Genomic DNA, 27,761 nt, shown 5'->3' with positions numbered 1-27,761 from the left:
TGCTATTCTCCCCTTAGTACTTAGCTGAGCACCTACCCTACAATGGCAGGCCACGTATGTGCAGTTCCCTGGTTTAGAAACACTGAAGGAAAACAGGGAGCACAGGCAGGGGCTGGCTCACTCAGTCTGTTTGGTCTTGCCATGTTTATGTGAAGACAAACTGAAAGTGTCTGAAAACAAGTTTTATTTGCAAATACAGCAAGCTCAGTAATTCAGGAACTCTACAGGCAAACAAGAGAGATCTTAAAAAGTGTTAAAATCTTACCCGCACGTTTTCATTTAGTTCTAAGTCTTTTTAATAAGCTTTTCTGGATTTCTCTTTTCCCTTCCTCTTGGGAAGAACTTGAAATCTTTTGAGTGGTTGACAGATTTGCATCACCGATGCAAAAACCTTAGAGGATATTGGTGTTTCTGTGAGCCTATCTGAAGGTGAAAATTACTGCTCCTCTGTCCTCGCCACCAGTTTCCCTCTGAACAGCTGAAGTGCCTGAATATGGCGTTTTGTACAGAGGGCCTTCACTTCGATCCAATTACAGACTCCCTGCTAACAGCTAGTAGAAACTACACTGGTTTCTGACCCAGGATCACCCAGAAAACACAAGAGGATCCTCTCTTGTCAGCACACTGCCCCACGCAAGTGGGCAGCAGAACATGCGGACGGTGCCTTAGGACAGCAGTTCTACCACTGGCCTCGAGAACCTAAGTGGTCTCTTTCAGTCCCGTTCTACGTCTGGGAAAGCGAAAATTAATGCACACAAACAGGACAGAACGTCTCTATGCTCCTTAGAGGTTTCTCCTGTCCTATGGCGCTACGTGGCCACATCCACTGGAAAGCCTGGCTCGTTGGGACACAGCCTTTGTGTCCTTATGGCTATTAGTTGCAGCCAAACTACCAAATTTTGGCATCTGCTCACACATCGTGGCTTTTACAGTTTCAGTTGAGCTCTGCCTTTGTATAGGTTACAGCAAGTTACTGCAACTTTCCACAAAGAATCTGATCCAACAGCTTTCTGATCCATCTGCCATTGTACAGATGAAAATTCTCGAGAATTAACATGGATTTAAATTATGCTTTTTCTATTTTTGTTTACCATTTTAACTTGAAACTTGTACCAGCATTAATAAGCAGTGCTTTGAAAACAAACTCAAGTCATTATTACCTACACTGAACTGTTTATAATAATGTTAGATGAGAAGATCAAGAACAGATGAATTCTGCGCTGGCTACTAAAAACCTGAAAGCTTCCTTAAAAACTACTGCACTGTTAATTTTTCTTTTAACTGTTTGCAAAGAGAAATCCTCTCTATTTTTTTTAGATGATGCATTTACAATTATTAGCCCACAGCAGTTATAACATTCAATTTCCCATCCCACAATTCTGATTTTCCTGCTATGGTCGTCAAGATGTCTATGCTTCATTTAAGAGAGGAAGAGAAGAAGATAAGGCAGTCACAACAAATGTAGCATGTGCCTTGCCAGCCCTCCTCAATGCAAAAATTGTTTGGATTAACATTCTAAAGAACTGTATTAAAAAGAAGTCACCAAGTAGGAGAACACCTGCACTACGGAAAACAAGATGAGGGACACAAACTGCCACGTTCCTCTAAGATATAACACATTTTCTTCTCTCCTCTTTACACTCACTTATTCCCTCTGCTTTATACACTCTTATTCCCTCTGCTTTATATGGTCTTGTTCCTTCCTCTTGACACACTCTTAGTCCCTCTGCTCTGTATGGTCTTGTTCCCTCCTCTTTACACACTCTTACTCCCTCCACTTTATACACTGTTGTTCCCTCTTCTTTACACACTCTTATTCCCTCTGCTTTATATGGTCTTGTTCCCTCCTCTTTACACACTCTTATTCCCTCCTCTTTACACACTCTTATTCCCTCTGCTTTATATGGTCTTGTTCCCTCCTCTTTACACACTCTTGTTCCCTCCTCTTTACACACTCTTAGTCCCTCTGCTCTGTATGGTCTTGTTCCCTCCTCTTTACACACTCTTATTCCCTCCTCTTTACACACTCTTGTTCCCTCCTCTTTACACACTCTTGTTCCCTCCTCTTTACAAGTGCTTATTACCTCTGCTTTATACTCTATTATGTACTCTGGGTAAATCTGGTGTTTTTCAAAGACCACAAAAACAGAAGGATTTGACTCATCATCCACACAGCTGTCATAAAACCACAGCCTGTCAGCAGACTTCCTTGGGGGACGGACATAGGTGGTGTTGCCTTTAACGTAGTCTCCAACCAGAACTCGAGCCACGAACATGAAGTATCCCTGCTGCGTAGCCTGACAGTAGGCATGGGAATAGGAAGCATCTCTAGCAAAGTAACTTCCTAGAAAACGAGATGAGAACATGGTTGTGGGGAGAATCTATACAGTAACAGCATAATCTGAGCATCCTCTGGGTTTTCAGGAGGTATCTGACCCAACTTGCAGGACTTCCCTTACTCAGAATATCACCAAAACTTTTGTAAGAGAGGGGATTGCACTGTAATTTCCAATCAGAATTTGCTATTTTAGGATTAATTTTTTAAAAGCTATACCAATAAGCACACTACAGGTCTGTGTGTTATGATGAGAGGGACAGACAAGAAAACATGAGGACCTTCCATGATCACACTGAGGGCATGCACACCCCTCTGCTCCCTGCCATACAAACTAATTTCTCTTGCAAGTTCAAATTAATGACCTCAGACATCAGAAAATGCTACCTACAGCAAACCCCTCCACTAATGCTCTTGACACCTTGTGAGAAGACTTACCCCCAACCCAAAGCAAATCCTGGCCTTCCTCAGAAGGATCATAATACCAATTCTGGGGTTTTTTTCCACCTTCTATAGTTAAAGACTTCAGAATTTTGACTGCTTCACTATCAGGGGAGTCTCAGCAGCGCTTTCTACATACCTTTCCCATAGTTAGTTCCATTGTTTCCACAAATTCTCCAGTCAAAGTTCTGAGTGCAGATCGTTTTCATGGACATGACGTCAGTTCCATGGAACAGGAGTTTTTCCTGGACTTCCTTTCCTTCATTTTCCTTTTTCATCTTCTCCTTTTGCCTGACAAAAATGAAGGGGAGGAAAATGTGAGCCATGGAAGAAAAGGGAAAAAGAGGTTTTTTAAACAAATCAAACTACTATGTAAATGTTCATGTAAATGTCAGCTGGATGAGATTTCCAGCCTGCTCTCTCCTCTCAGAACACAAGACATACTAGCAGCATGATGAACGAGATGAGCACTCTACTGATACCACTGCTCAGCAATTCTAGATCATTCTAGCTTTACTCAGGGAATGTAACACTATTTCAGTTGCCACTGTACCAACCTTTTGCTCCTCTGTAGGGTCCTACTGGATGTGCTTTAAGGTCTCTTATCCCTTCCCACCCAAGCTCTCAGTGGAGTGGAGGCAGCATTAACCACAGAGGCTCTGTGCTTCCACAGCAGCTCAAAGCTGGAGGCAGCTTGTGCTCCGTGCCACAGCCCCAGCTCCTGCCCCTGAGAGAGGTCAGTGCTGCTGAGGAGATGGGGCCAGGACACAAACCTAGCCTGCTTTCCCCACTGCACACCTTGCTGGTTGAGGCCAGAGACAGACTGAACAGGGTCAAAAGAGAAATCACAATAAAAGGTTCAACTTGTATTTCCCATCATTATTCCACAGCATCCAGACACCTTTCAGGTTTTCAGAAGCTGCTGAAGTGGACAAGACAGTAATATTCTTCAGAACGTCATCAGCTACAAATTAGGCAGAGCCAGGCAGAGGGGAGAATCCTTCCAACTTGTAAATTAGTAAATGAAAAGTTAAGAGTAACGGACTGAAACTTGTTCATTGAGAACTTCCTGTGAGGGTGGGGAGGCCCTGGCACAAGATGCCCAGAGAAGCTGTGGCTGCCCCATCCCTGAAAGTGTTCCAGGTCAGTTTGGGCGGGGCTTGGAGCAACCTGGGATAGTGGAAGATGTCCTGGCCCATGGCAGATTGGATGAGCTTTAAGGCCCCTTCCAACCCAAACTACTCCATCATCCTCTGGACTTGGCGATGTTAAACTCTGCTTGCTTAGCTTAATCACCTCATTGGAGGAGGATTAAAAGTATGCATTATTACATGTTTTGAAGTCTCATGTTTTGCTAGATTAAAAGGTTTTATGAAATCAGTAGCTGATAACTTTCTGGGTTCCATCATTTTGCAGATGAAAGCACTTATTTGAGCAGTATTTTTCTACTCCATTACCATTCCTTGAATACTTACTCTTGTTTTAAACTAGACAACTGTTCTAAGCAGCAGCTTAATCTTACATCAAATGAACATGAAGATGGTTGAGCCCCAGCTCAAATCTGCTGGTATCCAGCTTGGCCTAAGTACATGGAAATCAGCATCACTGATACAAATGCTATAAACCAGAAAGGAGCTCTGGAACTCAGAGATCATTAAGTTAAGACACAAGGATTCTTTGTCAGTGAACACTGACTTTGTTCAGCCAAAGTAACTTAAATAAGTCTGACTGGAACAAAAAGGCCCAAGCCTTAACCCTTTTTAGCATTTCATATACTCTAATGGATGAATATTTGTAACAGACAGAGCATGTGTGCAGCAGGCAGTCATTGCTCCATCCCGAGACAGTCACTGTTCCATATTTCTGTGGGTATCCTCATCCCAGTTTTGCATCGTGCATATCTCTCTCTCCATGCTCCTTTCCCCCCTCTTCCAAGGAGCCATGCTCCCACAGGAGCACAGCGTTCTGTGGAAGGCCTCACACACCAACTTCACTCCCGAAACTGCTAATAAGGAAATACCAGTCATGTTAAAACACAGGTGGCAACCTCCTTTCTTTCCTAGAAAGCACATACAGGACAACCTGTTCTTGGAGACTCCCTCCTCATAAGGATAGGGAATACTAACCACTGAAACACCTTCCAGAGGGATGGATTCTGAATCCTCTGTATTTTAAGGATGCTGTAGTTTTCCATAGTCTGATGAAACAGCTGCTTTATTCGGTTGTATTCAGAGGTCACATTACTCATCACCACTGCCTATAAAATACAAACCAAAGCAAAAGAAGGCATGAGGCTGCAGTGAGCTCAGAACATGCAGAAGCCTAATTTCCAGCAGATACACTTTCAGAAGGGTCCCCAAACTATGCTTATGAAGGGTAATTTATTGCTTTAGATCATGACTATGTGAATAAATAATAAGTAAATCAGTATGTCCTCCTGCTTTTTGCAAGGACACCTCACCTCTCTTCAGGAAGGATGCTGAAAGCATCAGTTAGAGGTTTATCATCTCCAAGAGTTGACACTTGCAACTTTAAATTTTAATGAAACAGAAACTGCAGGAAGAAACCTTGACAGGTTATTCCAGATAGTGTCAGTTTTATATCTAAAGCTAATCAGGAACAAAAGATGTTAGATGTTAGCATCATTTGTAACCAGACATTTACGGGAGCTTCAGCTACTAAAGCTGAAAGAAACGAAACACAAACACCCTCCTGGCATTGTAGTGCCTTAACTTTTCAAAGTTAGAACTTAGAAAGCTTCGCTTAAAATAGACACTTCAGAAAAAACCCCTACATTTCTGAACAAATGTGACACTGAATACCTGCTTAAACACATACCTCCTTTCCCAAAGGAAACAAAGTCTATTTAGCCATTATCCTTTTATTCATTTATCCATATGTTTTGTGTTTAAAAATCCATCAAGAAATGCACATTTTCCCGAAGAGAATTTAATGCAAAACGTAATTAAAACATTCCTTGAGCTCTTCTGCTTGCTTATGTCATGCGTAAATTTTCCATTTTTTCTCTAAAGTAACCTGTGTCTTTCCTCCAGAATCTTCTAGTATTAACATTTATCTCCATAAACTGCAAAAGCATGATGCTGGCAGGCTGATGTCACCTGGTAATACTTCCACTTTACCGCAACTTAAGCCACGTGGGGACTCAAGATGACAAAGTGAGATCCCAACATCCCACGTTCCAAAGTGTTTTAAGGAGGAAAGCTGTGGCCATCCTAAAAGGTAACAGAAAACCAGTATCTTACCCTACCAGGCAAAAACTCCCCGTATTAGAAGGCTTAGAGAGAAAATAAAATAGGATAAAACTTGTGTTTCACAGCTACATTTAAGTACTTACTAATGAAGAGATCAGTCACAGAGAATTCTAAAGATTAAGAATAAAGATTCTAAAGATTAAGAATAAAGTCAGCTGCACAAGAAAGAACTATTTCTTTGAATTTATTTAAAAGCCTTTAAAATGTTGAGTGAAATTTCCCATGTCTCAATACAGGAGCATTTTCCAAAGCTTTACAGCACAACACATAAAACAATCAGGAGGTGCAAGTAGTGATTGTCTGCACAGTCTGTGGCACCACAGCCCAAGCTGCTCACCATCACCTACAGGATGAAAATCATGTCACTGTATTTCAGTACTACATCTTTTATTTAGAATCACAGAATGGTTTGGGTTGGAAGGGAACTTAAAACTCATCCTGTCTCAACCCCCTACCATGGGCAGGGACACCTTCCACTGGACCAGGTTGCTCCAAGCCCCGTCCACCCTGGCCTTGGACACTTCCAGGGATGGGGCAGCCACAGCTTCTCTGGGCAACCTGTGCCAGGGCCTCACCACCCTCACAGGGAAGAATTTCTTCCTGATATCCAATCTAAACCTGCTCTCTGTCAGTGTGAAGCCATTCCCCCTTGCCCTGTCACTCCAGGCCCTTGTAAATAATCAGTTCAGCACAAGGGGGGTTCAGGGGCAGGGCATGTCCAGCTCTCACCACCAGCACTCCCAGGTTCTTCCAGGGCTGCTCCATCTGTTCATCCCCAGCCTGAATTGATCCCCAGGGGTTGTCGTGACCCAGGTGCAGCACCAGCACTTGGTCTTGTTAAACCTCATGGGATTCCCATGGGCCACTTCTTGAGTTTGTCCACTTTCCTTTGGATGGCCCTGTCCTTCAGATGTGTCACCTGCAGTGTTCAGCTGCAAATTTATTTATATGTGAACAATTCCTGCTTAAACTACAAATGTGCTATTGCTATGCTGCATCTTTCAGGCACACAGTGTGATTCTTGGGGTGTCCTGTGCAGGGACAGGAGTTGGATTTGATGATCCTGATGGGTCCCGTCCAACTCAGCATATTCTGTGATGCCATGATCTCTTCCTGAGGAACTGTAACCTTTCTAGGTAAAACAGAGGGTCAGCCATGTGACACAAGGCCTAATCCTTTAAGAAAGGTACTTCCATTATTTTATCATATGATGGCCTCCAGACAACAAAGCCTGTTCTCCTTTCCATGAAAACTTTGTGGAGTTGTCCTTATTTCCCCAAGGATGCTTCCAGTGCTAATAACGGACCACAGCACCATATTGCTATTGAAGGCTGATACTGCATAGTTCAGCATTTTTCACCTTTGGGCCTGAAAAGGAAAATCCCACTGATTGTGAGCGTTTGCTACCCTGTTATCAAGGAGCAGAGTTCCCAAGGCAGAGAAGGAATCACTGCCCCGACAGCAATTCCCACCAGTGTATGACTGCACAGGGGCAGTACTCTGTGACTCACACCTTGAGCTCTCCTTCACTGGGGTTTTGGAAGGAGCAGAGTTGGTGCTGGTGACAGTGACCCCACCACAACTGATGTCTGTAAAATACAGACACTCTTCACATTGCATCCTGTGCCTGGTACATGCAGCAATCCTTGGCCTGCGTGTGGCCAGGATTCAGCAACACATCAGCCACACGAAGACTAATCCTCTCACAGGAAACCACACATCCACTGCACACTTTTTTCAGTTGTACATTAAAGAAACAATTTTAAACCCAGCATGAAGTTTCAGGACATAATCAATTTTTTTTTCCTTTAAAACGTTTAACAACTACCAATTCCACTTTGTTAAACAAAGACAGGAGAAATTCACCCCAACTTTCCAATCAGTTTTACCAATTTCCATTGTGCATTTTATACACCTCTTTCTACAGATATACTCTCAATGACTTACAGATTAAGATACTGCAATGCTTGAAAAATAAGCAATGTTACCAAAACACAGCTGCTCATTATAAGCCAAGATGACTTTCTGCCTATCTCACAGGTTCCTTTTTAAAATGGATCACTTCCAGCACAGCAGATTTTGCCAGGATTATTTGTCAATGTCTGAAGAGAAGGCAGTTCATCGAGTTGTAGCTGTCAGCTCTTACAATGGTCACCACAAGAATGTAGAATCCCAGCCACTCCCAGTATTACCTACTGCAAAAAAACAAGCTTAGGGTCTCACAGAAAGATTTAATCTAGCCCAGGCTTTCCCTTTTAGTGCCAACAGGTATAGTGGGCACTGTCACTTTTCCTTTCCTGTGAAAGGTACTCAAAAGTTAAGAGATGATTTCTTGGGTGCCAACTCAGCAAGCAAATTGAGCTCTGGGGAACAAGGTGATCCTTCTAGTCACACATCCCCACATGTACAACCAAAAGATATTATGGACCTGAGCAGTGCATTCCAAAGCCTCCCACATTCACCCCAGTGACTCCAGGAACACCCCAACAAATGGACTCAATTAAAATTCAGACAAGTTTTCAGAGCAAGTATAGGAAGCAGTTAAGTACATACAGCTCATGACACCTAAAAAGAACAGAGCTACCTGTCTTTCTGGCATTCTTTGGAAAATTTTATGCTTGAGTTAAGATGCTGATAAGCCAAGGGAAGAGCATATTCCTTTGTTACTTCCACTAAGCTCCAAATATCACAGGCAAATCTTCAAATGGGCTGCCAGCCAGATTCCCACACACTCTCATCATTATTTGTTAGGGTTTTAAGAGTTCTCCTAGATTTTTTTTTTTTCTGTTAAAGGAATTTTTCCCCCTATACATGTTGCTAGGGGAACAAATGGCCGAGTACTTAAGAAAAACAAAGGACCTGGCTGTTCTTTTTGTTTCACCTGGATGTGTGGGCAGTCAGTCTCTGCGGTTGGAGAGAGAGGGAGTCTGCTTCTTCGGCTGCTTTTCCTCACTACTGGAGAAGGCCCTGGATCCCCAGCCCGCCTTCCCCACCCTGCTCGGAGCAGGGCTGTGGCCGCCCTGCCCCCACTGTTGCTTTGAGCCTTCGCTACGTTGTAGCTCTGCTCACCCTGCCTGCCCAGACCTCCAGGGGGTTTCCCCGTTTGGATACATCTCGTCTGCCATCCGGAATTTGTGCTCATCCCTGCCGTTCCAGCCTGCTGTTCCTGAGAGTCCAGTTGGACACCGGGATCGGCTGCCGAAGCTTCTTTGTGAAGCTTCTTTGTCCCATCCCTTCCCAGGATCCCAGGCCACCAGTGCCGCGTGCTCCCCGAGCTCGCTCCGGAGCGCCCCCTGCAGCCGCGGGGGAACCATCGCACCTGCCCTGCTCACCGGGAGCCGCCAGCGCCCCTGCCGGCTGCGAGCGGAACTGCACCCGAGGGGAAAGGGCCTGACAGCCGAGAAGGCTGGGACTGGGTTTGTGATTGTTTGCTGTTACTGCCATAGTTACTGTTGTTTGTTTGACTGGTTATACACATATAGATACATAATAGTAAAGAACTGTTATTCCTATTCCTCATATCTTTGCCTAAAAGCCCCTTGATTTCAAAATTATAATAACTCGGAGGGAAGGGGGTTGCATCTGCCATTCCAAGGGAGGCTTCTGCCTTCCTTAGTAGACACCTGTCTTTCAAACCAAGACATTATTTCATCTTTTCTTTCTGAAAGTCATGACTCAACAGGAGGCTCTCTCTAACAGTTTTGTCTGACCCTGTCCTCTATGCAATAAATAATCAAGTGTACTTTGCCATCAAATCTTGTTAAACCACTGTCACCTTCACTATCAAACTTTGTTAAAAGGCAATTTTATATCAACAGAGCACTCCTTCTCTCTTGTGAGGGAAGTGCTTTACTCCACCCATGACACTGACACACAGACACACACTGGTGTTCCTTAGTCCCCAGGGTATCTGAGCCAACACAACCTGGTCAGCATCACACAAGATTCTGTGACACAGTCAACAAGGAAAACCTCTTAACGCTCCTGTTCCTCAAGCAGGGTCAAAACCACTACACAAAAGGCAAGTGTAACATGAAAAAGCCTTTTTTTCTAGCACCCTGTCGTACTTCCACAAACTGTGCTGCTCTTCCAGAAGGACTACAGGACCTAGTAATCTAAAAAACACCCACACATTTTGGTCTTGGTAGATCAAATAAGAACATAGACTTTGGGCTGACAAGGGTTTGGTTTGTTTTGTGGAAGACATCACTGCAATGTTTTTTTATTTTATGGTTGTAGATCTTTATTTCTACCGTTTCTTGAGGCCAAGGTCTGAGCTCAGATCTCTGATGTATGTGACAGTACTGGAGGACATAGAGATTTCCTTTTCTGGATCTCCAATCCAAACTTACTCTTCCTGTCTTGAATTTGGTGAGTTTTGGGTTTGCATGTAGATAAAAAGCCTAAAATGCAGTTGAAGTTCAAGGCAGTTAGGCACCTGTTTCAGGAGCCCTTGGGAAATCACCTAGATCTTTAGCACACCCACCCAAGAAATGACCCCTGTCCCTTTTTAGCATCTATGCAGTTACAATTGATTCAGTTAAGCTTTGAATTGTGCCTTTCCATTAGAATTACAAGAAGGGAGAAAAAAAAAAGATACCTTGTATCCCAAATCAGGCAGTGCAGATGCATCCCAGTGGCTAGGACAGGTTTGATTTGGAATGCTTGCAAACAGACAGAAAATGAAGTGTTAGTAATTCTAGTACTGCTCCAAACATTCAGATTTGGAGCATCCACTTTGGCCAATTCCTGTATTTAAAAATTAACAAAATAAACCACAAAGAAACTGGGAAAGAGCCTCAGTCTTTAAGCTGGGCTCTGTATGCTGCCACTCAACCACCACAGGCCTCTTGCACTTGCTTTTTTAAGTAACAACTTAGTGGCTGTAGTACCTGGAGTAACATGTACCCCAGGCAGCAGGTGATGCATCAAGACTGTAGTTTGTGATACAGTCTCTGTTGCTCAGTCCCATGGATATGCCTTCTCCAGCAGCACCTGTGCTCTTTGTACAACTACTGCCAGCACTGGCAGCCATTTTGCCTTATAATTACTTCTAAAATACAAAAAAAGAACCTAAAGAGCACCTACCTTGTCTTTATCTTCTGCACATCTTCAGAAGACACAAATTTTGGTCGCCTGCAGACCTGTCTTTGAGTTTTAAAAGCAGTGTTTGTCTGGGTCATTTCTTGAGGAGAAAAAAAGAGCAGGAAAAGAAGTCATGAATAAGTCTACAAGATGGGGTCATTAATTAAGGACAGTCATTATTTAATGAAAACTGCATATTCACTGTCAATTCTACCTGCTGAGGAATAGTTGCACAAAGGCTATATAAGCTTCCTGTCTTTCCTATAACTGTGTGATTGAACATGTGCCTATCTTGCTTGCTCCCTCAAGCCACTCATGCTCTTTTAACGTTGCTACAGCAGCACAAAGATGCTTAACTCTTTTAATCTATTTTTTACCATCCACACAGTTAACTTACTTTAGTTAAGATTTACTATGACTTTATGTGAAGTCCATGAATCTTTTTATTTTAGGTCAGGAATGAGTCTGGAGAGTGTCAAGAAATAAGGGGGGAAGGTTACTTTTGTAAGGAATTTCCTCTGGGCCATCACTACCTCACTTCCACTTCCAGTAAATGAAACTGGTGGTGTCAGGAAAGGAAGTCATAGCTTCTAAAAGCTGGGAGACTTTGCAAGACTCTCTAAAGCACTGTATAGAGAATGCGTAAAATTACTACCTTTAAAATTGAGTTCGTACTGATGCTGGCCAGCCTGGAAACGTACAACAGCATCTGGATTTGCTTGATATAAATCCTCGATTACAGCAGAAGATGGTGGGGTCACACTGTTCCCTTCTTCCTTTGTGGGGAGAAGAGAGAAAAAGAAAGAATGAGAAGTATCACAATCAGGACTAAACCCTGGATAACTAGCTGGGGTAGAGGGAAAGAAGAGGCAAAGAGTAGGATGACAAGGAATCTACCCAAAACTATGGTGGCCTGAGGCCGAGTACTGAACATTTGTAACATATGCACAAATACATAGTTAGTAATGATGGACACACATATATTCCATTTAAATTCCTGTAACAAGTTATGCTGGTTTTGCCTGGGGTAGAGTTAAATTTCTTCCCAGTAGCTGGTAGTGGCTGTGTTTTGGATTTGTGCTGAACAGCACTGATAACACAGGGATGTTTTAGTGAGTGCTGAGCAGGGCGTGCACAGAGCCAAGGCCTTTTCTGCTCCTCGCCCACCCCACCTGTGACAGGACTGGGGGGCACAAGGAGTTGGGAGGATACACATCCAGGACAGCTGACCACAGCTGGCCACAGGGACATCCCAGACTGTTATGGTGTCAATCCAGTATACAAAGCTGGGGGGAGGAGAAGGAAAGGGGAGACATTTGGAGTGATGGTGTTTGTCTTCCCAAGGCACTGCGACCTGTGATGGAGCCCAGCTTTCCTGGGATGGCTGAGCACCTGCCTGTCCAAGGGAAGTGGGGAACGAATCCCTGGTTTTGCTTTGCTTGTGCACATACTTTTGCTTTGTCTTTTAGTCTTTATCTCATCCCATGAGTTTTCTCACTTTTACCCTTCCAATTCCCTGTCCAGTTCCATAGCAAGGGAGGGGGCAGGGCTGAGCTGCCACTGGCTGTGATGGGTACACTCGACTCCTTACCAAACCAGTGTTAGTTTGGTTCAGGCTCCAAAGCAAGCAAAGGCCTAGGCCAAGAACTTTTCTAGTTCGAACCTGCTCTCTGAAAACCCGCAGAGGAACAGGGTGACATGGTAAGCATTGATGCATGTGAGCTTGGAAACAAACACTGATGATATGATTAATGCATGAATAGCAAGTGGTTCTTCCAAGACTAGTTTGCCAATGAAAAATAAAGTTGCAGGTGTAAGGGGTCTCACTCTTACCTTTTACTTTGCTTTGTGATTTAACTATGGCCCAACCACTTCCTTCCATAGATAGGAAAGCCTGAGTGGGCTCCTTGCAAGCACACCCTGGCTAAGGAGCAGCTGCACAGCTGTGTTCTCTCCCGGATGTGGGACACCTCTCAGGGTGACTCTTTGAGGCTGAGTACTCTTGGAGGTTACTCTCTGAGTCTTTTAAACTGTGCTCTATCAAACACCTTTCCCTGTGTACTTTTCCAAGTCCCTGGATCACCTTTGTGTTCTATCATTTGTGCTGCTATACTGTAAACCATATGGGGTACACTCATCTGTCTTGGGGGAAGGTGAGATTCTGTATTTATTTCTTTTCCTGCATTTTTCAGATAGATTACCTTCTCATCAAAGGACTTAGACATACAAGGAAAAAGACTGCATTTGATCTGAGAGAGCAGAGCAACCCTTGCAGGTCCAAGGAAGCAGGGCAATGCTTAGAAAAGAGGCAACTACTTCCCACATATCTTAGGGACAGTGTATATATGTTAAATCTCTGTAGGAGCCATGGACAACTCCAAAAGGGAGCTCTCTTCCCTCTAGCCTGTCAGCATTTTATCATGTCTGTTATGAACAGCTGTAGCTTCACCACCTTACCCAACTGTAAAATTCAAGCACAAGGATTCACTTAATTAATCCTGCTGAGAAAAGGGGAATGATGCAGAGAGGTTCCACATATTCCTGCAGAAGTGACTCGAAGCACAGGATGTGAACTCACCTGTTCTCCATATTCAATCCACTTGTCTTGGTTATTCTTCCAGTACCAAATCCACTGTGTGGTCAGTACAAATGTGGGTTTTGTGACTGACGATGGTGTAGAGAGGCGTCGAACCAAAGAAGAAGAGCAGGTCATTGTCTGGAAATTAATGTTCCTACTTGCCATGCTGCAAGGACAAATTCAGGTTTATTATAGTTAACAGTGGATATTTTATTCTCTAATCTCAGTTTAAGCTGGTGCCATTTTCTTTAATATAATGTGACCAAACTTAATTAGATCTGAAATAAGAGTATTTATTTCTCATAGTGCATGACAGCTCTGAAAACCATTTCCAAGCTTCAGAAGTGAACTCTGGCCTGTGAGACAACAAACGCCATCTCAACCACACGTGGCACTGCCAGCTTTACAGTGTCAGGCTCCAAGTACAGTGTGGCAAAAGGAACTTCTGTGATAACTAAGTGTGGTTACAGTCTTTCTCAGTACAAAAGCCAACATGGAAAGCATGTGACTGAATTTGCCAGCAAACACCTGCAGCTTACAAACTTCATTCTTTTTCTGTGGTTACAAAGGATGCAATCACAGCTGTGAGTTCTGCAAACTGCATTCGTCACTGGAGCCACCTCTGGGCTCTTACTTCTGTGAGGCTTGAAAAGTTAACTCCCAGGCAGAAAGATTTTGATAGCAGCCCCCTTCTGGGAATATTGCCAGTGATCTCCAGAGAACTGCAAATCAAAATCATCTGGTGCCTTAAGAGGCATGGGCCAAAACTAGAATACAGTTTTGTGAAGCTGAACTTGGGGTCCCCTATGAATCCAGGTGGCTTTGAGTGGTACTTTTCAGAAAGGAGTTAAAAGGAAAACACACTCTTAAAATAGAAAGAACAAAGAAAAAAAAAGGATGGGCTCTCATATAAAGGGCATTTCATAAAATGTCTCTAGGCACATAATAGATGACTATTATTGTTATTACAGATACTAGCTCTAGTAGGAAAGAAATAGCCAGGACCAGCTCTGAAATGTTGTCAAAAGGCCCAACTTCATTACTGTAAATAAACTGACCAACGATGTGAAATACTAGTATTTTAAACACTGTATTCCACTGGCTTTTTACCTTGTACAGAGTTTTAAATGGAAGATACAGTTTTCTTATTTTTAGAAGACAAAACTGGAGTGGGATTTTCATGCAATCACTCTTACTTTGCTTTTTCAAACAGAAAAATTCTCATTTTTATATCCTCCCAGCTTCTGAGAGGCTCAGTAATCAGAAGCTGAGAAGTCAGACATCTTTAGGAAGAAAACGCAAGTTTTCCTACACAGGCTCAATCACAATACTCCAAGCAAGGAGTCCAGCATTACTATACCTGCTGTTCTTTGGGTCACAATAGGCCTTTTCAATTTCCTCCATCATGGAAAGTTCATGCCAGGAGAACCCATCATGTATCTCCCATTTATATGGCAAATGGTAATGAACAGATTTGCATTTATCTATAACAAAATCAAACATAGTCAAGAACTCTGCAATGATTAACACTGAGAGTAAGACAAGAAAAAACCAGAATAGAACCAGCATCTTTTACACCTTGAGGCTTTCTCTCCCGGGCTTTGTTATACCCAATGAAGACGGAGTGCTGAAAACAGAATGCGAGTGTGTTTCTGCAGTCTTACCAAGAAAAGCAACATATATATGTATATACACACTGCCAAACATATTTGAAAGACACCAGAACCTTCCCTTTGCTGAGACACAACACTGGCAGCTGGGAGAACAGTGCCACAGATAGGAACTGCATGTTTTGTGTCACATAACCATGTGTCTCAGCTGTAAAATGTCGAGTCTACACATCACATAAACACTCTGATATATTTGATTCTCTTTTACTTAGTCCCTTAGAAATCATGGGGTGGTTGCCAAGGCCTGAAGGATTTTCTTCTGACACTCCAGATCCCAGTATGGAGCAAAAGCCTTACATCTTTCGAGCCAAATGTGGCAAATTAAGCACACTAACACTCCAACAGTTACTTGAGTTTAGTTATCTGGTGGTCACAGTATGGCTGCTTTGAGCCTGACCATCACAGTTTCACCCTGTACACCATTCACATTATACAGGGTCTTGATAAAAGACCACATTGTCAGAGGAGTAGCAGTCCTTTAGAAACTGACTGGACAAGCTCAGGGAAAGAAAACGTCATGGTACCTCCTCATAATAAAGGAAGAGCCAAACCTGGTGGTTAAATGACTGTTCAGGGACAGCCCCCAAATACAATTACTTATATTCTTCCCTCAGACCTCTGTTCTGGCCACTACCAAAAAGACAATGGACTAGATTTATCTTTAACTTAGCTGGTAAAAGTACTGTGTTTTTTTAAGATGTTTTAACAATTCAGATCACTTTTTAAAGGACTTAATGAAGGAGAATATGGCTATTATCTGATGTACATAGGATACAGCAGAAATAAAGGGTGGCATATATTTACCAGCTGTCAATGATGACAGCATAAAGTCAGCTCATAAATTGCTCTTCTAGCCACAGAAAGGGTAACACTTCCTACTTGAAGAGCTTTGCCACAGGAATGTACCCAAAGCCTGCCCCCATCAGAAGGGCTGAAATAGCTGGGATTACCCAGAGGAAAAGGGTTTAAGTATACCATTTGGCATTTTTCTGATTATGTTTGTAATTCTGACAGTGCTTATTAGTGACTTGGAAAGAAAAGAAACTACTGAGGAGGCACAATTGCCATCAGCACTCCATACGCCACCACTAGCCCAAGCCATTGAGCAGGAGTGCCTCTGCAGACAACTCTTCTCCAATGACATTACTTTTCATAAAGCTTACCCTTGTTTTTGCAGTACTTCCAGACATAGAACAAACAGATCTCATCAGAGTTGTCTTTTTTGTTGTCCTTTGAAGTTTTATCAGAGGAATTTCCCTTTTTACCTACAGCAAAGAACACAGAAGTCCATATCTGCTCTTAGAGAAAGATACTGCATTTGGTACTTCATCCCAGAAATAAAAAAGATTTGACTGCAGTAGCAAAGTCAAGCACTTTCAGGATCTGATTATCTCCCATACAGGCCAACACAGAAGTCAGGGCTTTGTGACTGAACAGTAAACCCTGGCACTGGAAGAAGTCTCAGTCAGGAAGGGCAAGGGAAGTGTCAGGAAGCTCAGAACAACACAGGGTGTGACTGACCATGCTTCTTGCAAAGAAGCTGACTTTGTCTCCATACCAAGGGGACCAGAGGGTGCATAAATGGCACTGTCAGCTGAGCAGACTGACTGAGGGGAGAAATGTTTCTCTCCAAGTCAGCCAAACCAGCATGGGGGGAGCGAACACAGGGCTCAGCCCCATGCAGATGTATTAAACCTAAACAATCAACCAAAGAATTTTGAAGACAGCAACAGGCTTGAGATGGTTTCAACTTCCCCAGGGACTGGGGACACCCAGTGAGTATATATTGTGACACTGAATGTATTATACAGAGCTGCAGTGCGAATCTCCTTATTATTGTGATTGAACTGCTGTTGGGGTTTTAGGAGCTCTCCTGAGGGTTTTTTTCTGTTAAAGGAATTTTGCCCATATGTGTTGCTAGGGGAACAAATGGCTGGATACTTAAGAAAAACAAAGGACCTGGCTGTTCTTTTTGTTTCACCTGGATGTGTGGTCTCCCAGCGTTAGGACAGAGAGGGAGGCCACTTTTCCTTCTGCTGGAGAAACCCCGGGATCCCCAGCCCGCCTTCCCTACGCCGCTCAGAGCAGGGCTGTGGCCACCCTGCCCCCACCGTTGCTTTGAGCCTTCGCTACGTTGTAGCTCTGCTCACCCTGCCTGCCCAGACCTCCAGGGGGTTTCCCCGTTTGGATACATCTCGTCTGCCATCCGGAATTTGTGCTCATCCCTGCCGTTCCAGCCTGCTGTTCCTGAGAGTCCAGTTGGACACCGGGATCGGCTGCCGAAGCTTCTTTGTGAAGCTTCTTTGTCCCATCCCTTCCCAGGATCCCAGGCCACCAGTGCCGCGTGCTCCCCGAGCTCGCTCCGGAGCGCCCCCTGCAGCTGCGGGGGAACCATCGCACCTGCCCTGCTCACCGGGAGCCGCCAGCGCCCCTGCCGGCTGCGAGCGGAACTGCACCCGAGGGGAAAGGGCCCGACAGCCGAGAAGGCCGGGACTGGGTTTGTGATTGTTTGCTGTTACTGCCACAGTTATTGTTGTTTGTTTGACTGGTTATACACATATAGATACATAATAGTAAAGAACTGTTATTCCTATTCCTCATATCTTTGCCTAAAAGCCCCTTGATTTCAAAATTATAATAACTCGGAGGGAAGGGGGGTCGCATCTGCCATTCCAAGGGAGGCTTCTGCCTTCCTTAGCAGACACCTGTCTTTCAAACCAAGACAACTGCCCACTTTAATTGCTATGTTTTTTAAGCCAACATTTGAATTTTGTTTCCAGTGGATTTTGCATCACTTTGCTACACCAAAAGTGTCACTCTACTGGACATGGCTAGAATAAGATGTAATTTCCTTCATAGCAACCCATATGATTTAGATTTTTGACCAAAACAATGCTGTCAACACACCCATGCCCCAGCTTCTGCTGAACAGTGATATACATCAAGGCCTCAGCTTTTCACCCTGCCCCCAGAGCAAACAGAACTGTCAGTGCACAATAGCCTGGGAGGGGACACAAGTGGGCGAAGGACCCAAAGTCACCAAACATTCCATACCATATAACATAAAGCTCAGTAATAAAAAGGAGAAGAGGGAGTTTTAGGAGGGTTAGCTACCATTTGCTAGGAAACTGGCTAGGCATCAATCTGTGTGTGGGAAGTAGTGAGTGACTGCCTTTGTATCACTTCTTTTGCTTGGTTTTCGTGTTCCACTTATTATTTGGGGTTTTTTTTCCCTCCCCCAAAGTTTTTACACTCAAGTTTTTTTGCCTTTATTCTTTCTTTTCTCTTCCCCCTGGGGATCAGGGGGAAGTGAGCAAGTGGCTGTGTGGTGGTCACTGAGGTTAGTCCACAACACCTGCGTAACATCAACTCTCTTTAGATAAGCACATCTCAAGACTGGAGGGTTGGAAACAACTCATACCTTCACCTTTATCTCCCGCTCCTGTTGGCAACTTGTCTTGGCTCTGAACAGATACGGTGCTTCTGGGACCTGCATGAGAAGACTGAATGAACAGCACTGCTGGGCCAGAAGCTCAGCTAGCTGGCAATATCCCAATCTCTATGTCCATCACACATGCAATTTGATATGAAACATTACACCATCCATGTGTGGAATATCTAAAAGAACCTGTGCAGAGAGTGCTGGACTCTGACAAGCTTTAAAGCCAAGGCCCTTCTGCCCAGAAGAACAAGAGGTTTACAAGTTGCTATTCATTCACTGGAAGGTCTATCAAGACAACAGCTCTACTGACAAAGCTTTATTGCTGCCTAGGGACAGAAGGCAAAAAAAGATACTGCATGCACAGATACAATTCTGTCACCTTCCTAGGAAGGAAAAAATGTGTCCAGGACAGTACAGAGTGCTGCACAATGCTTGGGCAGAAATTCCAACACTGCTCCACTGGCCACCTGGTACCATGGATTTCAGCATGCAGTAAGGCAAGCACATAAGCTGCACTCAACTACCACTGGGAGCTGTCAGGCTGTGTGAAATCAAATCCCAATGAAAACCACCAGTCTCAAGACTGGAGGGTTGGAAACAACTCATACCTTCACCTTTATCTCCCGCTCGTGTTGGCAACTTGTCTTGGCTCTGAACAGATATGGTGCTTCTGGGACCTGCATGAGAAGACTGAATGAACAGCACTGCTGGGCCAGAAGCTCAGCTAGCTGGCAATATCCCAATCTCTATGTCCATCACACATGCAATTTGATATGAAACATTACACCATCCATGTGTGGAATATCTAAAAGAACCTGTGCAGAGAGTGCTGGACTCTGACAAGCTTTAAAGCCAAGGCCCTTCTGCCCAGAAGAACAAGAGGTTTACAAGTTGCTATTCATTCACTGGAAGGTCTATCAAGACAACAGCTCTACTGACAAAGCTTTATTGCTGCCTAGGGACAGAAGGCAAAAAAAGATACTGCATGCACAGATACAATTCTGTCACCTTCCTAGGAAGGAAAAAATGTGTCCAGGACAGTACAGAGTGCTGCACAATGCTTGGGCAGAAATTCCAACACTGCTCCACTGGCCACCTGGTACCATGGATTTCAGCATACAGTAAGGCAAGCACATAAGCTGCACTCAACTACCACTGGGAGCTGTCAGGCTGTGTGAAATCAAATCCCAATGAAAACCACCAGTCTCAAGACTGGAGGGTTGGAAACAACTCATACCTTCACCTTTATCTTCCGCTCGTGTTGGCAACTTGTCTTGGCTCTGAACAGATACGGTGCTTCTGGAACCTGCATGAGAAGATTGAATGAACAGCACTGCTGGGCCAGAAGCTCAGCTAGCTGGCAATATCCCAATCTCTGTGGAGAATTATGTCCATCACACTTTTTAACGTAATTTTCCACCAGCACTCCACTGCTGATACAACAGAGGTGCAATGACAGTTACAAACCCTAGCTAGTCACAGTTATTGTCAGGCACTCGGTGCTTTGCACACAGTATTTTAGGCAGTAAATGTGCAGTTCTCCCTCCCACATGACTGTGCCATGACTTACTCCATTCTTGCGAGCACATAATAGCAGAGGAAAGAAATATGTACATATTGCAGGAGGAGAAATACAAAAGCTGATTCCACAAGGGAAGAGTTGGTACTATTATCTCGATATTTACCTTGTGAAGGTGGTACATGCAGCATAGATTCCACTGTTGGCAAAGTTGTCTTCAGTTCTTTAATCCTTGTAACTGCTGTTTTTTTCTTAAAATCATTCCTTGGTCTGTAGTTATGTACTGAAATCATCAAAAGGATGATGGGGTTTAGCAGGGAGGTATGGCAAGAACAGTTTCTACCTCTACCAAACTCAAAATCCTGTTTAAGACCACTGTTTCTTGCAACTTACCATACCCATTCTTCTGTTGCCTGTTGAACTCCATATGCTTGTTATCATATATAGTCTGGAAGTTTGAAGCTATCTTCCCATCAATGCCTACAGTTTCCAACACTCTCAATGCATGGTCATCCAAGATGTTATGGGACATTATGCATCGAGGAAATTTACATGTCCCGTAGAGAAAGTGTCGACAAACATGAAGCTTGTTGCAGTTGTTTTGCTGCATACAGTGACCACCTTTTTTGTTGTAAAACTGGCAGGTCTAAAAGAGGGGAGGATACAAGAGGAAATGGAAAAGCACATAAGAATTTTTCTTTGTCCTAGAGGCACACAGCTTTAACAGCAGAAAAATGGTGATTAAAAGGCATGTGCAACTTCTTTAATCTAGACAGATTTCTTGCATAGAGGAGCAGGTATTTAAGCTGACTCATGCATTTTCAGTTTTGAAGTTGTGCATGTTTTGTTTCCAAGAAAAGCCAACCCAACAAGCTTAGGAGTGCCAAAAATGGATGCAAGTGCAAAAATGGTTGCATAAAACCAGACTGGTTTACAGTTATTCTATTTTGAAAACCCCTACAACATAATAAACAAGAACAAGTATCTCCATAAAAACATGTACACTGTGTCAAATGAGTTATTATTTCATGGAGCTGAAACTGAATTTGCACTTCCTATTTGTAAAGCTTATTCTGCATTGAAGATTTGAGCTTATAAAATGGTAAGGAGAGTGCTTTGAGATTAGAGTACATATGGGAAAAGCAATGCACTTCTTTATTCCTCTATGCACCAAAAAATAGGTACACAGAGAATCAGACCAGGGAACAAGTCACAGACCAAAAACTCCTTCATATTGACCACTAAGCACCACAGTAACAGTTTTGCTGCCTGAGCAGCCAGTAACAAGAAAGCTTCTTTGAGGAGGGGACACAGCTGTCTGGCAGAGAGCCCCAAAATCACTCTGGGACTCTCACAGGCCCCCTCCAAATACGTCCTCCCAGGAGCCACCAACCACTGCTCAGGGACGATGAGCTGGGCATCAGTCAACAGGTGGGGAGCAACTGTACTGTTTCTCTTGGGTCTTATTAATATCTCTCTCTCCTTCTCATTATGGTTATTATTAGTATATTTTATTCTATTTCAATTATTTTAGTATCCTTATCTCAACCCACAAGTTCTACCTCTTTTCCAATTCTCCTCCCCATCCCATCAGAGTGGGAGAGAGCAAGTGGCTGCATAGTACTTATCTGGGCTTAAACCATGACAATAGGGAATCCACTATTTAGCTACATCAAGAAAGCACACCATCCCCTTGCATTTGCCAACAAACAAACCAAAAAACAAAACAAACAAACAAACACAACCATCCCCCACCCCAACAAGCAAACAAACAAACAAACAAAACAGGAGAGCCAGAGAGAAGGTGAGGGTTAAACCCCCTGATGTGGTACTGTCATGTTTTTCTTACCCTGAACCCAGTTCAGGGCACAGAATACCAAAGTGTCCTCTTGCTTGAGAGCTTCCTACATACCATGTCTTCACCCACACAACCAGCCAGCATTTCTAAGCAGGAAACAGCCAAGTTGGCTTTTACATCCTACCTCCCAGCTCTCAGGCTTATGAATGCCCTACATTGGTCACATTTTTCTCTTGGTTTTGCTATTTTACTGCATGATAGGAGTTAAAGTGCCCAATTAGATGTAATTAATGATGCCTGCCAGGGGAAGATTTCTAATAAACACTTAAGGGTAATACCAGCCAAGTACAGTTGTTACTATCTGCTCGTTATTGGGAACGATTAGTAATTCTCCTTGCTTATCACCACCATGGCTTCTTCAGTCTGCCAGTAAAACATACTTTAAAACGCTACACACACAAAAAAAAATCTATTTTGTCAAAGTCCAGCACTTTCACAGCAGGGTACAAAGAAACAACAGAACTGTTGCATCAACAAATCTGTGGAGATTATAAAATGCAAAAGACAAGGGCAGTACTTTGGTAATTTCTTAACCAGGAGCAGCTGTAGCCAGAACAGAGTATTACTGACTTTGAAACAGCCATACCTTGAAGACAGTATTGCTCTTATACACACAGGCTGAACGAGAATGGAATGTTCAACCCAATTTAACAAAATCAATGAGTGGCATACAAACTGGACAAAGGTTACTTCGTAGAAAGTCAGTGTACAACAACCCAGTGCACTTTGAAGAGCCAGATTTGACACAACTGGCTGCAGTCATTTGGTCATTTTCTAAGATTCTTCTCATCTCTTATATCCTCAAGCACCAAAATGTGCAGGCCTACAAAGACTGGAAAAGGAAAGGGGCCCTCACTTCCTTGTCTTCTCATCTCATAGAGAAGAAGCAACCTAGAGGAGTGGGTTTTGGTCATACCTTTTACCCTGTAAGCATGTACAGTTATTGTGATCTTTCAACTCTCTCCTGCTTATCTCACCCTTTGTAAACCTCAGGTGAAGTTGCTGACATTTTTGTTTACTTGTTTTGAGCAGCTTTATGGCCGTCCTGTTGAGATAACAGAAATGAGACACAAGACAGGCTGTAGCCTTGCTGCCCACCTCCTGCTATCAGAAGGCAGGCTTTCAGACATCACAGATGACAGGGCTGTCTCCAGATACATGTCTTTGGGTACTTATTAAACAGTTTTACTGCTATGGGGGTGGGTTTTTTATTATTTTTTAGTACACATCCCTTTCACAGATACGGCTTTATGCTGTTTGACATTGCCATTCCCATTCCGCCTTCATTTTCACTAATCCTGTTTCATATCTTAACAGCTTGACATTAAGATCAGAACTCCATATTCTCTCTTGCCCCCTCCCATTCCTCATGAACAAAAACTTTCTCTTAAGACATCAGTACAACTTACATCAGGGAGGAAGAATGCATCGTTTTGGAGAAGCAGGACTTGCAACTCATTCTCACTGAGGCCAGACAAATCGTGATTTTTTAAAACTTTTTTGTTCTCAGCATTCATTATGTCATGCGAGTACTTACAAGAGCTGCAAGAAAATACACAGAAATATCAATGTTTACTCCTTTAGTCAAGTTGATTTAAAGAAGAACCTCAGATAACGTGCAGCTTGGGAGAAGCCATGAGAAAAAGGTGGCTTGGTGAGAGTCTCTGTGAACATTTAGATGGCGTCTGTAATTAGCTAGAGAATGGACCAAACAGCAGAACTCCTCTGTGAAATGCAGTGACCCTATCCTCCTAGTTTTAAACTTCAATGCAGCCAGACCCCACACATTCTTTGCCCCCAGGAAGATCCAAGCCAAGTCACGTGAACTAAACAGCTGGAGGGAAAGTTAATTTTAAAGGAGTACACCAACAATGCCCGAAGTTGCAGCACCCTCGATTTTGTGAACATAAAAGGTTGTTATCCTAGGGATGGCAAGTAAAGAAACATGCAAGACACTGCACAAAACAAAAGCAACAGGGAAGCTGAAAACAACATATTTTGTTATCTTCAATAGCTGTAAAGTTTTATTAAAAAAAAACCAACAAAATCAAAAACAGGTAAGAAAGTTTAACTTCTGAGTTTTGATTAAGGAAGCATTTAAACCACAATAATGAAGACAGCGCTGCCACTTACAAAGCCAAGAGAAACATCTGATGAGTATGAATTAGAGGGAGATTGTAGATTTTTTACATCTATTTGAAAAGGTACTGCAAATCAGTAACAGAGAGGAGACACATAGTCCATCTGTGCATTAATTCAATGCAGTAAAATACAGCTGCCTCGTGTCTTGCTCTTCCAACACATGATCTGATACAGCCTTATGATTAGACATACTCAAACAGTAAAAGTACCTGTTAATTTACCAGATTCAAGTCTATCCCTTTACTCTTTCAGCCTCTAGTTAACTCCTGAAGCTCTCCTCATGACAGTTTTACCTCCAGGTGTGTCTGATCCAATCCCTCTGTACAGACCCTTGTGTAGGTGTTTCTCCCCTGACCCTTGCTACCTGTTGGACACATTCTTCGTCGGCAAATGAACAGGAAGGGCAGAAGTGTGCCATCTTTGGTCCTGAGAAACAATCTTCCAAGGATATTAGATGCTGTATGCATTCAATTAATGGCTATGAAGGTAGGTAAGCTACAGAGGATCTGAGGTGGGAGCCATCACCAGTGCTCCTCCAGTCAACTTCAGAGTCCACCGACAGTCAGACAGTGATCTACATCACCTGAGTCTGTATCTCCAAGGCAAAGGTTGAAACACTCTACAAATACAATGATAACTACACACTTGAGTTTAAGAACACATTTAGGCAAAAAGAAAAAAAACAGTAAAAAGCCATTTGCCAAGCATTATTTAAAAACAGGATTAACTGGACTAAAAGAATCATTCCACTAAACAGAAGACCCGAGTAACTTGCCCAGACATTCTTCTTTCCTGGGATTCTAAAACAGAAAGGATGCAAGACCTGGAAGCAAGGCTAGATTTTATCTTATCAGTTAAAAAATAGTCTCTGTCTTGATCTCTGTGGTCCACCTAGCAGAATTTCTGGCCCCTCATTTTAATCAAGCTTTAATCAAACTCTTTGCTTTATTAATTTTTAACACATACCAAAGTGATTTTAAATACTTAGTGTTATTGAGAGGACAGAATGGTTTATCATTATGAAGAGGATTGCCTCATTGCAAACTTTCATTCACACAAAGTCATCCCTCATGAGTGCCTACACACATGTGAAGGCATTTCCAACAGTGAACGCCCTAGGAGCTTATTGTGTTGTCTGTAATGTAACAAAAAAAGAGAAAATCTTATCATCCTAATGATGAGACAGAGGCGTGGCTTTTCGCCTCCATGCTGTCCAGATCTAACTGCACAGTGGTCCATTTTGTTGGGGCAGAAGAGAAAGGATCCAGTATGTTCCTAATGCTGGATGAGACAAATGAGTGAATGATAAATGTTGTCTTTCGCATATATGATTTTAACATTTACAAGTGATAATGTACTATGCAGAGATAGTGTTATGGTAAAATATAGAAATAGAAACAAGATTAGGGTGAATTGTAACTTCGGAATAATTGTAATATGTTCGAGAATGTAGTAATAAATACATGGTAATAAACGTCTATTAGGTTGACAAACTACAGAGCCAGAAACCAGGACATCTTAAAGAAACAAAGAAGATAAACCGCATGCATCCCAGGAAGTCTGTTATCTCATCAAAATTCGCATCTCCCAAGGAAACTGTCAACTACAAATTAGGTTGGAGACTGAGGAGGCACCGGAGGAGGGTGCCTGCCTTCAATTCTGAAGCTATCCTGAGGACCGAGACAGCGTGCTGGTGGAAGGAAGGAGGCAGAGACCAGAGAGGGGGGAAAGTTGAGTGAAGTGTAAATTACTTTCTGCGCTTAATGAATATGTAACAGTTTAAAGAAGTACTTAAGTTCACAGAAAAACGGAGGTGCGCCTCTGGCAATTTTGCTAAGCGCCCCAGCGCTGTGATATGCCTTTGTTCTACTAATAAATGATCAATACTATGCTGCTGAAAATCCAGGTCGTGAATTCATTTATCTCATGCATCAATACCAGACCTGGGGCTTGGGGGCTTAAACTACAAAGTTCTTCCATCAGAGACTGCCGTGGGAAAGCTGGGTTCCTCTTCTGCATTTGCTTTGGGTTTCCTGTATGTTTTTTAAACTAGGTACCACCTTTGGCCACCTGTGGCTAGAGAGGCTGCCAGGCCTGTCCATCCCACGAGTCCTCCATATTCCAGAAACGGGGACTGATGTACCTGGGCGATCAAACAGTGCCTCTCAAAGAAAGGGCCATAAGCCAAGCAGTGACGTACAGCAAAACTCAACTCTTGTAACTCTCTGGAGCGAAACCAGAGGGCATGTCAGCACTTTGCTTTTCCCTTCTGAGAAACAGGTATAAACTATTTCACCCAGATGACAGGGGGGCTGAGAGACGGGTGTGGAGATGAGTAGATTTAAACAAACAAAAAAAGAAAGAAACCAAACCGAAACAAATCGTCGGCTTCTACCGACACCGGGAGAGCAGGACACGAGTCCTTCCGGAGCAAGGATCCCCCGCGGCTGTATCCGAGGTGATTATTGCCCGCTCCTCCCGGGACACCGGGGCGGGAGCGGCACCTCCGGCAGGGCTGGGGATGTGAGGGGGGTTATGAGGGGAGCTGTGAGGGGTTTGGGGAGGGTTGTGAGGGGAGTGAGAGGCTTGGGGGTGTGTGAGGGGTTGGGGGGCATGAGGGGAGTTGTGCGGGAGTTGGGGGGGGTGTGAGGGGTTTGGGGGGCATGAGGGGGGTTGTGCGGGAGTTTGGGGGTGTGAGGGGTGGAGGTGGGGGGTGTGAGGGGGTAGGAGTGTGTGAGGGGTGGGGGGTTGTGAGGGGGTTTGGGGGTGTGTGAGGGAGGCTGGGGGGGTGGGGGGTGTGAGGGGGTTTGGGGGGATGTGAGAGGGTTTGGGGGGTATGAGTGGGTTTGGGGTTGTGTGAGGGATTTGGAAGGGATGTGAGGGCGTTTGGGGGGTGTGAGAGGTCTGGAGGGGTTGTGAGGGGTTTGTGTGGAGGGGAGGGTATTGGGGGATGGGAGGGGATTGGGGAGCACCCTCTGCCGTCTCCACCGGCTCCCCGCGCCCCCGCGCTCACCTGGGCCGCAGGTGGCACCTGCCCATGAGGTGCAGCTTGCAGAGGTGCAGCCGCTCGCAGCCGTGGCACTCCTTGCGGACACAGACCCGCACGTCCGTCACAGCCAGGACCTCCGTGCCGCCCTCCACCACCAGGAACCGCCGGGGGCCCGCCGCCGACAGCGTGTCCTGCAGCTGCGGCGCCGAGAGCCCGACGTACTCCTGCAGCTCCCGCAGCCCCAGCCGCCCGCCATGGGAGCACAGCGTCTGGCTGAGGAAACTGAACACGGCCGGGTCGTTCATCCTGCCCCTCCGCCTGGGACCGGACCGCGAGCGGGAGTGTGGAAGTAGCGGGGCGAGAACAGGAACAGGAGTAGGGCGGGGACTCGTCGCCGCCTCTCGGCCGCGCTGGACGAGAATCGAAACCG

At 44.1% G+C, this 27,761-nt stretch overlaps 1 protein-coding gene across 6 annotated transcripts; it reads right to left on the bottom strand.

The window, feature by feature from the left end:
* Positions 1-161: 161 nt before the first annotated feature.
* Positions 162-27,738, bottom strand: LOC138104321 (protein mono-ADP-ribosyltransferase PARP12-like). 6 transcript variants are annotated; one of them, XM_069003435.1, is made up of 16 exons: positions 27,356-27,725; positions 23,610-23,742; positions 20,736-20,988; positions 20,509-20,625; positions 20,061-20,129; positions 19,432-19,500; positions 18,803-18,871; positions 16,545-16,646; positions 15,072-15,195; positions 13,712-13,877; positions 11,789-11,909; positions 11,137-11,233; positions 10,649-10,712; positions 4,903-5,033; positions 2,916-3,067; positions 162-2,344 (listed from the first exon to the last, which is right to left on the bottom strand). In XM_069003435.1, the coding sequence occupies exons 1-16, from the start codon at positions 27,634-27,636 to the stop codon at positions 1,605-1,607; spliced, it is 2,688 nt and encodes an 895-aa protein (XP_068859536.1). In that variant the 5' UTR covers positions 27,637-27,725; the 3' UTR covers positions 162-1,604. The 6 variants fall into 6 exon arrangements, with proteins under 6 accessions (XP_068859536.1, XP_068859540.1, XP_068859541.1 ...); XM_069003439.1 differs by lacking the exons at positions 162-2,344; positions 4,903-5,033 and having other exon boundaries at positions 2,939-3,067; XM_069003440.1 differs by lacking the exons at positions 162-2,344; positions 2,916-3,067; positions 4,903-5,033 and adding an exon at positions 5,041-6,009 and having other exon boundaries at positions 27,356-27,726.
* Positions 27,739-27,761: the final 23 nt, after the last annotated feature.

Source organism: Aphelocoma coerulescens, chromosome 1A (assembly GCF_041296385.1).
Source record: "Aphelocoma coerulescens isolate FSJ_1873_10779 chromosome 1A, UR_Acoe_1.0, whole genome shotgun sequence".
Taxonomy (NCBI): domain Eukaryota; kingdom Metazoa; phylum Chordata; class Aves; order Passeriformes; family Corvidae; genus Aphelocoma; species Aphelocoma coerulescens.
Note: the sequence above shows the minus strand (reverse complement) of the source record. Positions and strands in the feature narration are given on the sequence as shown.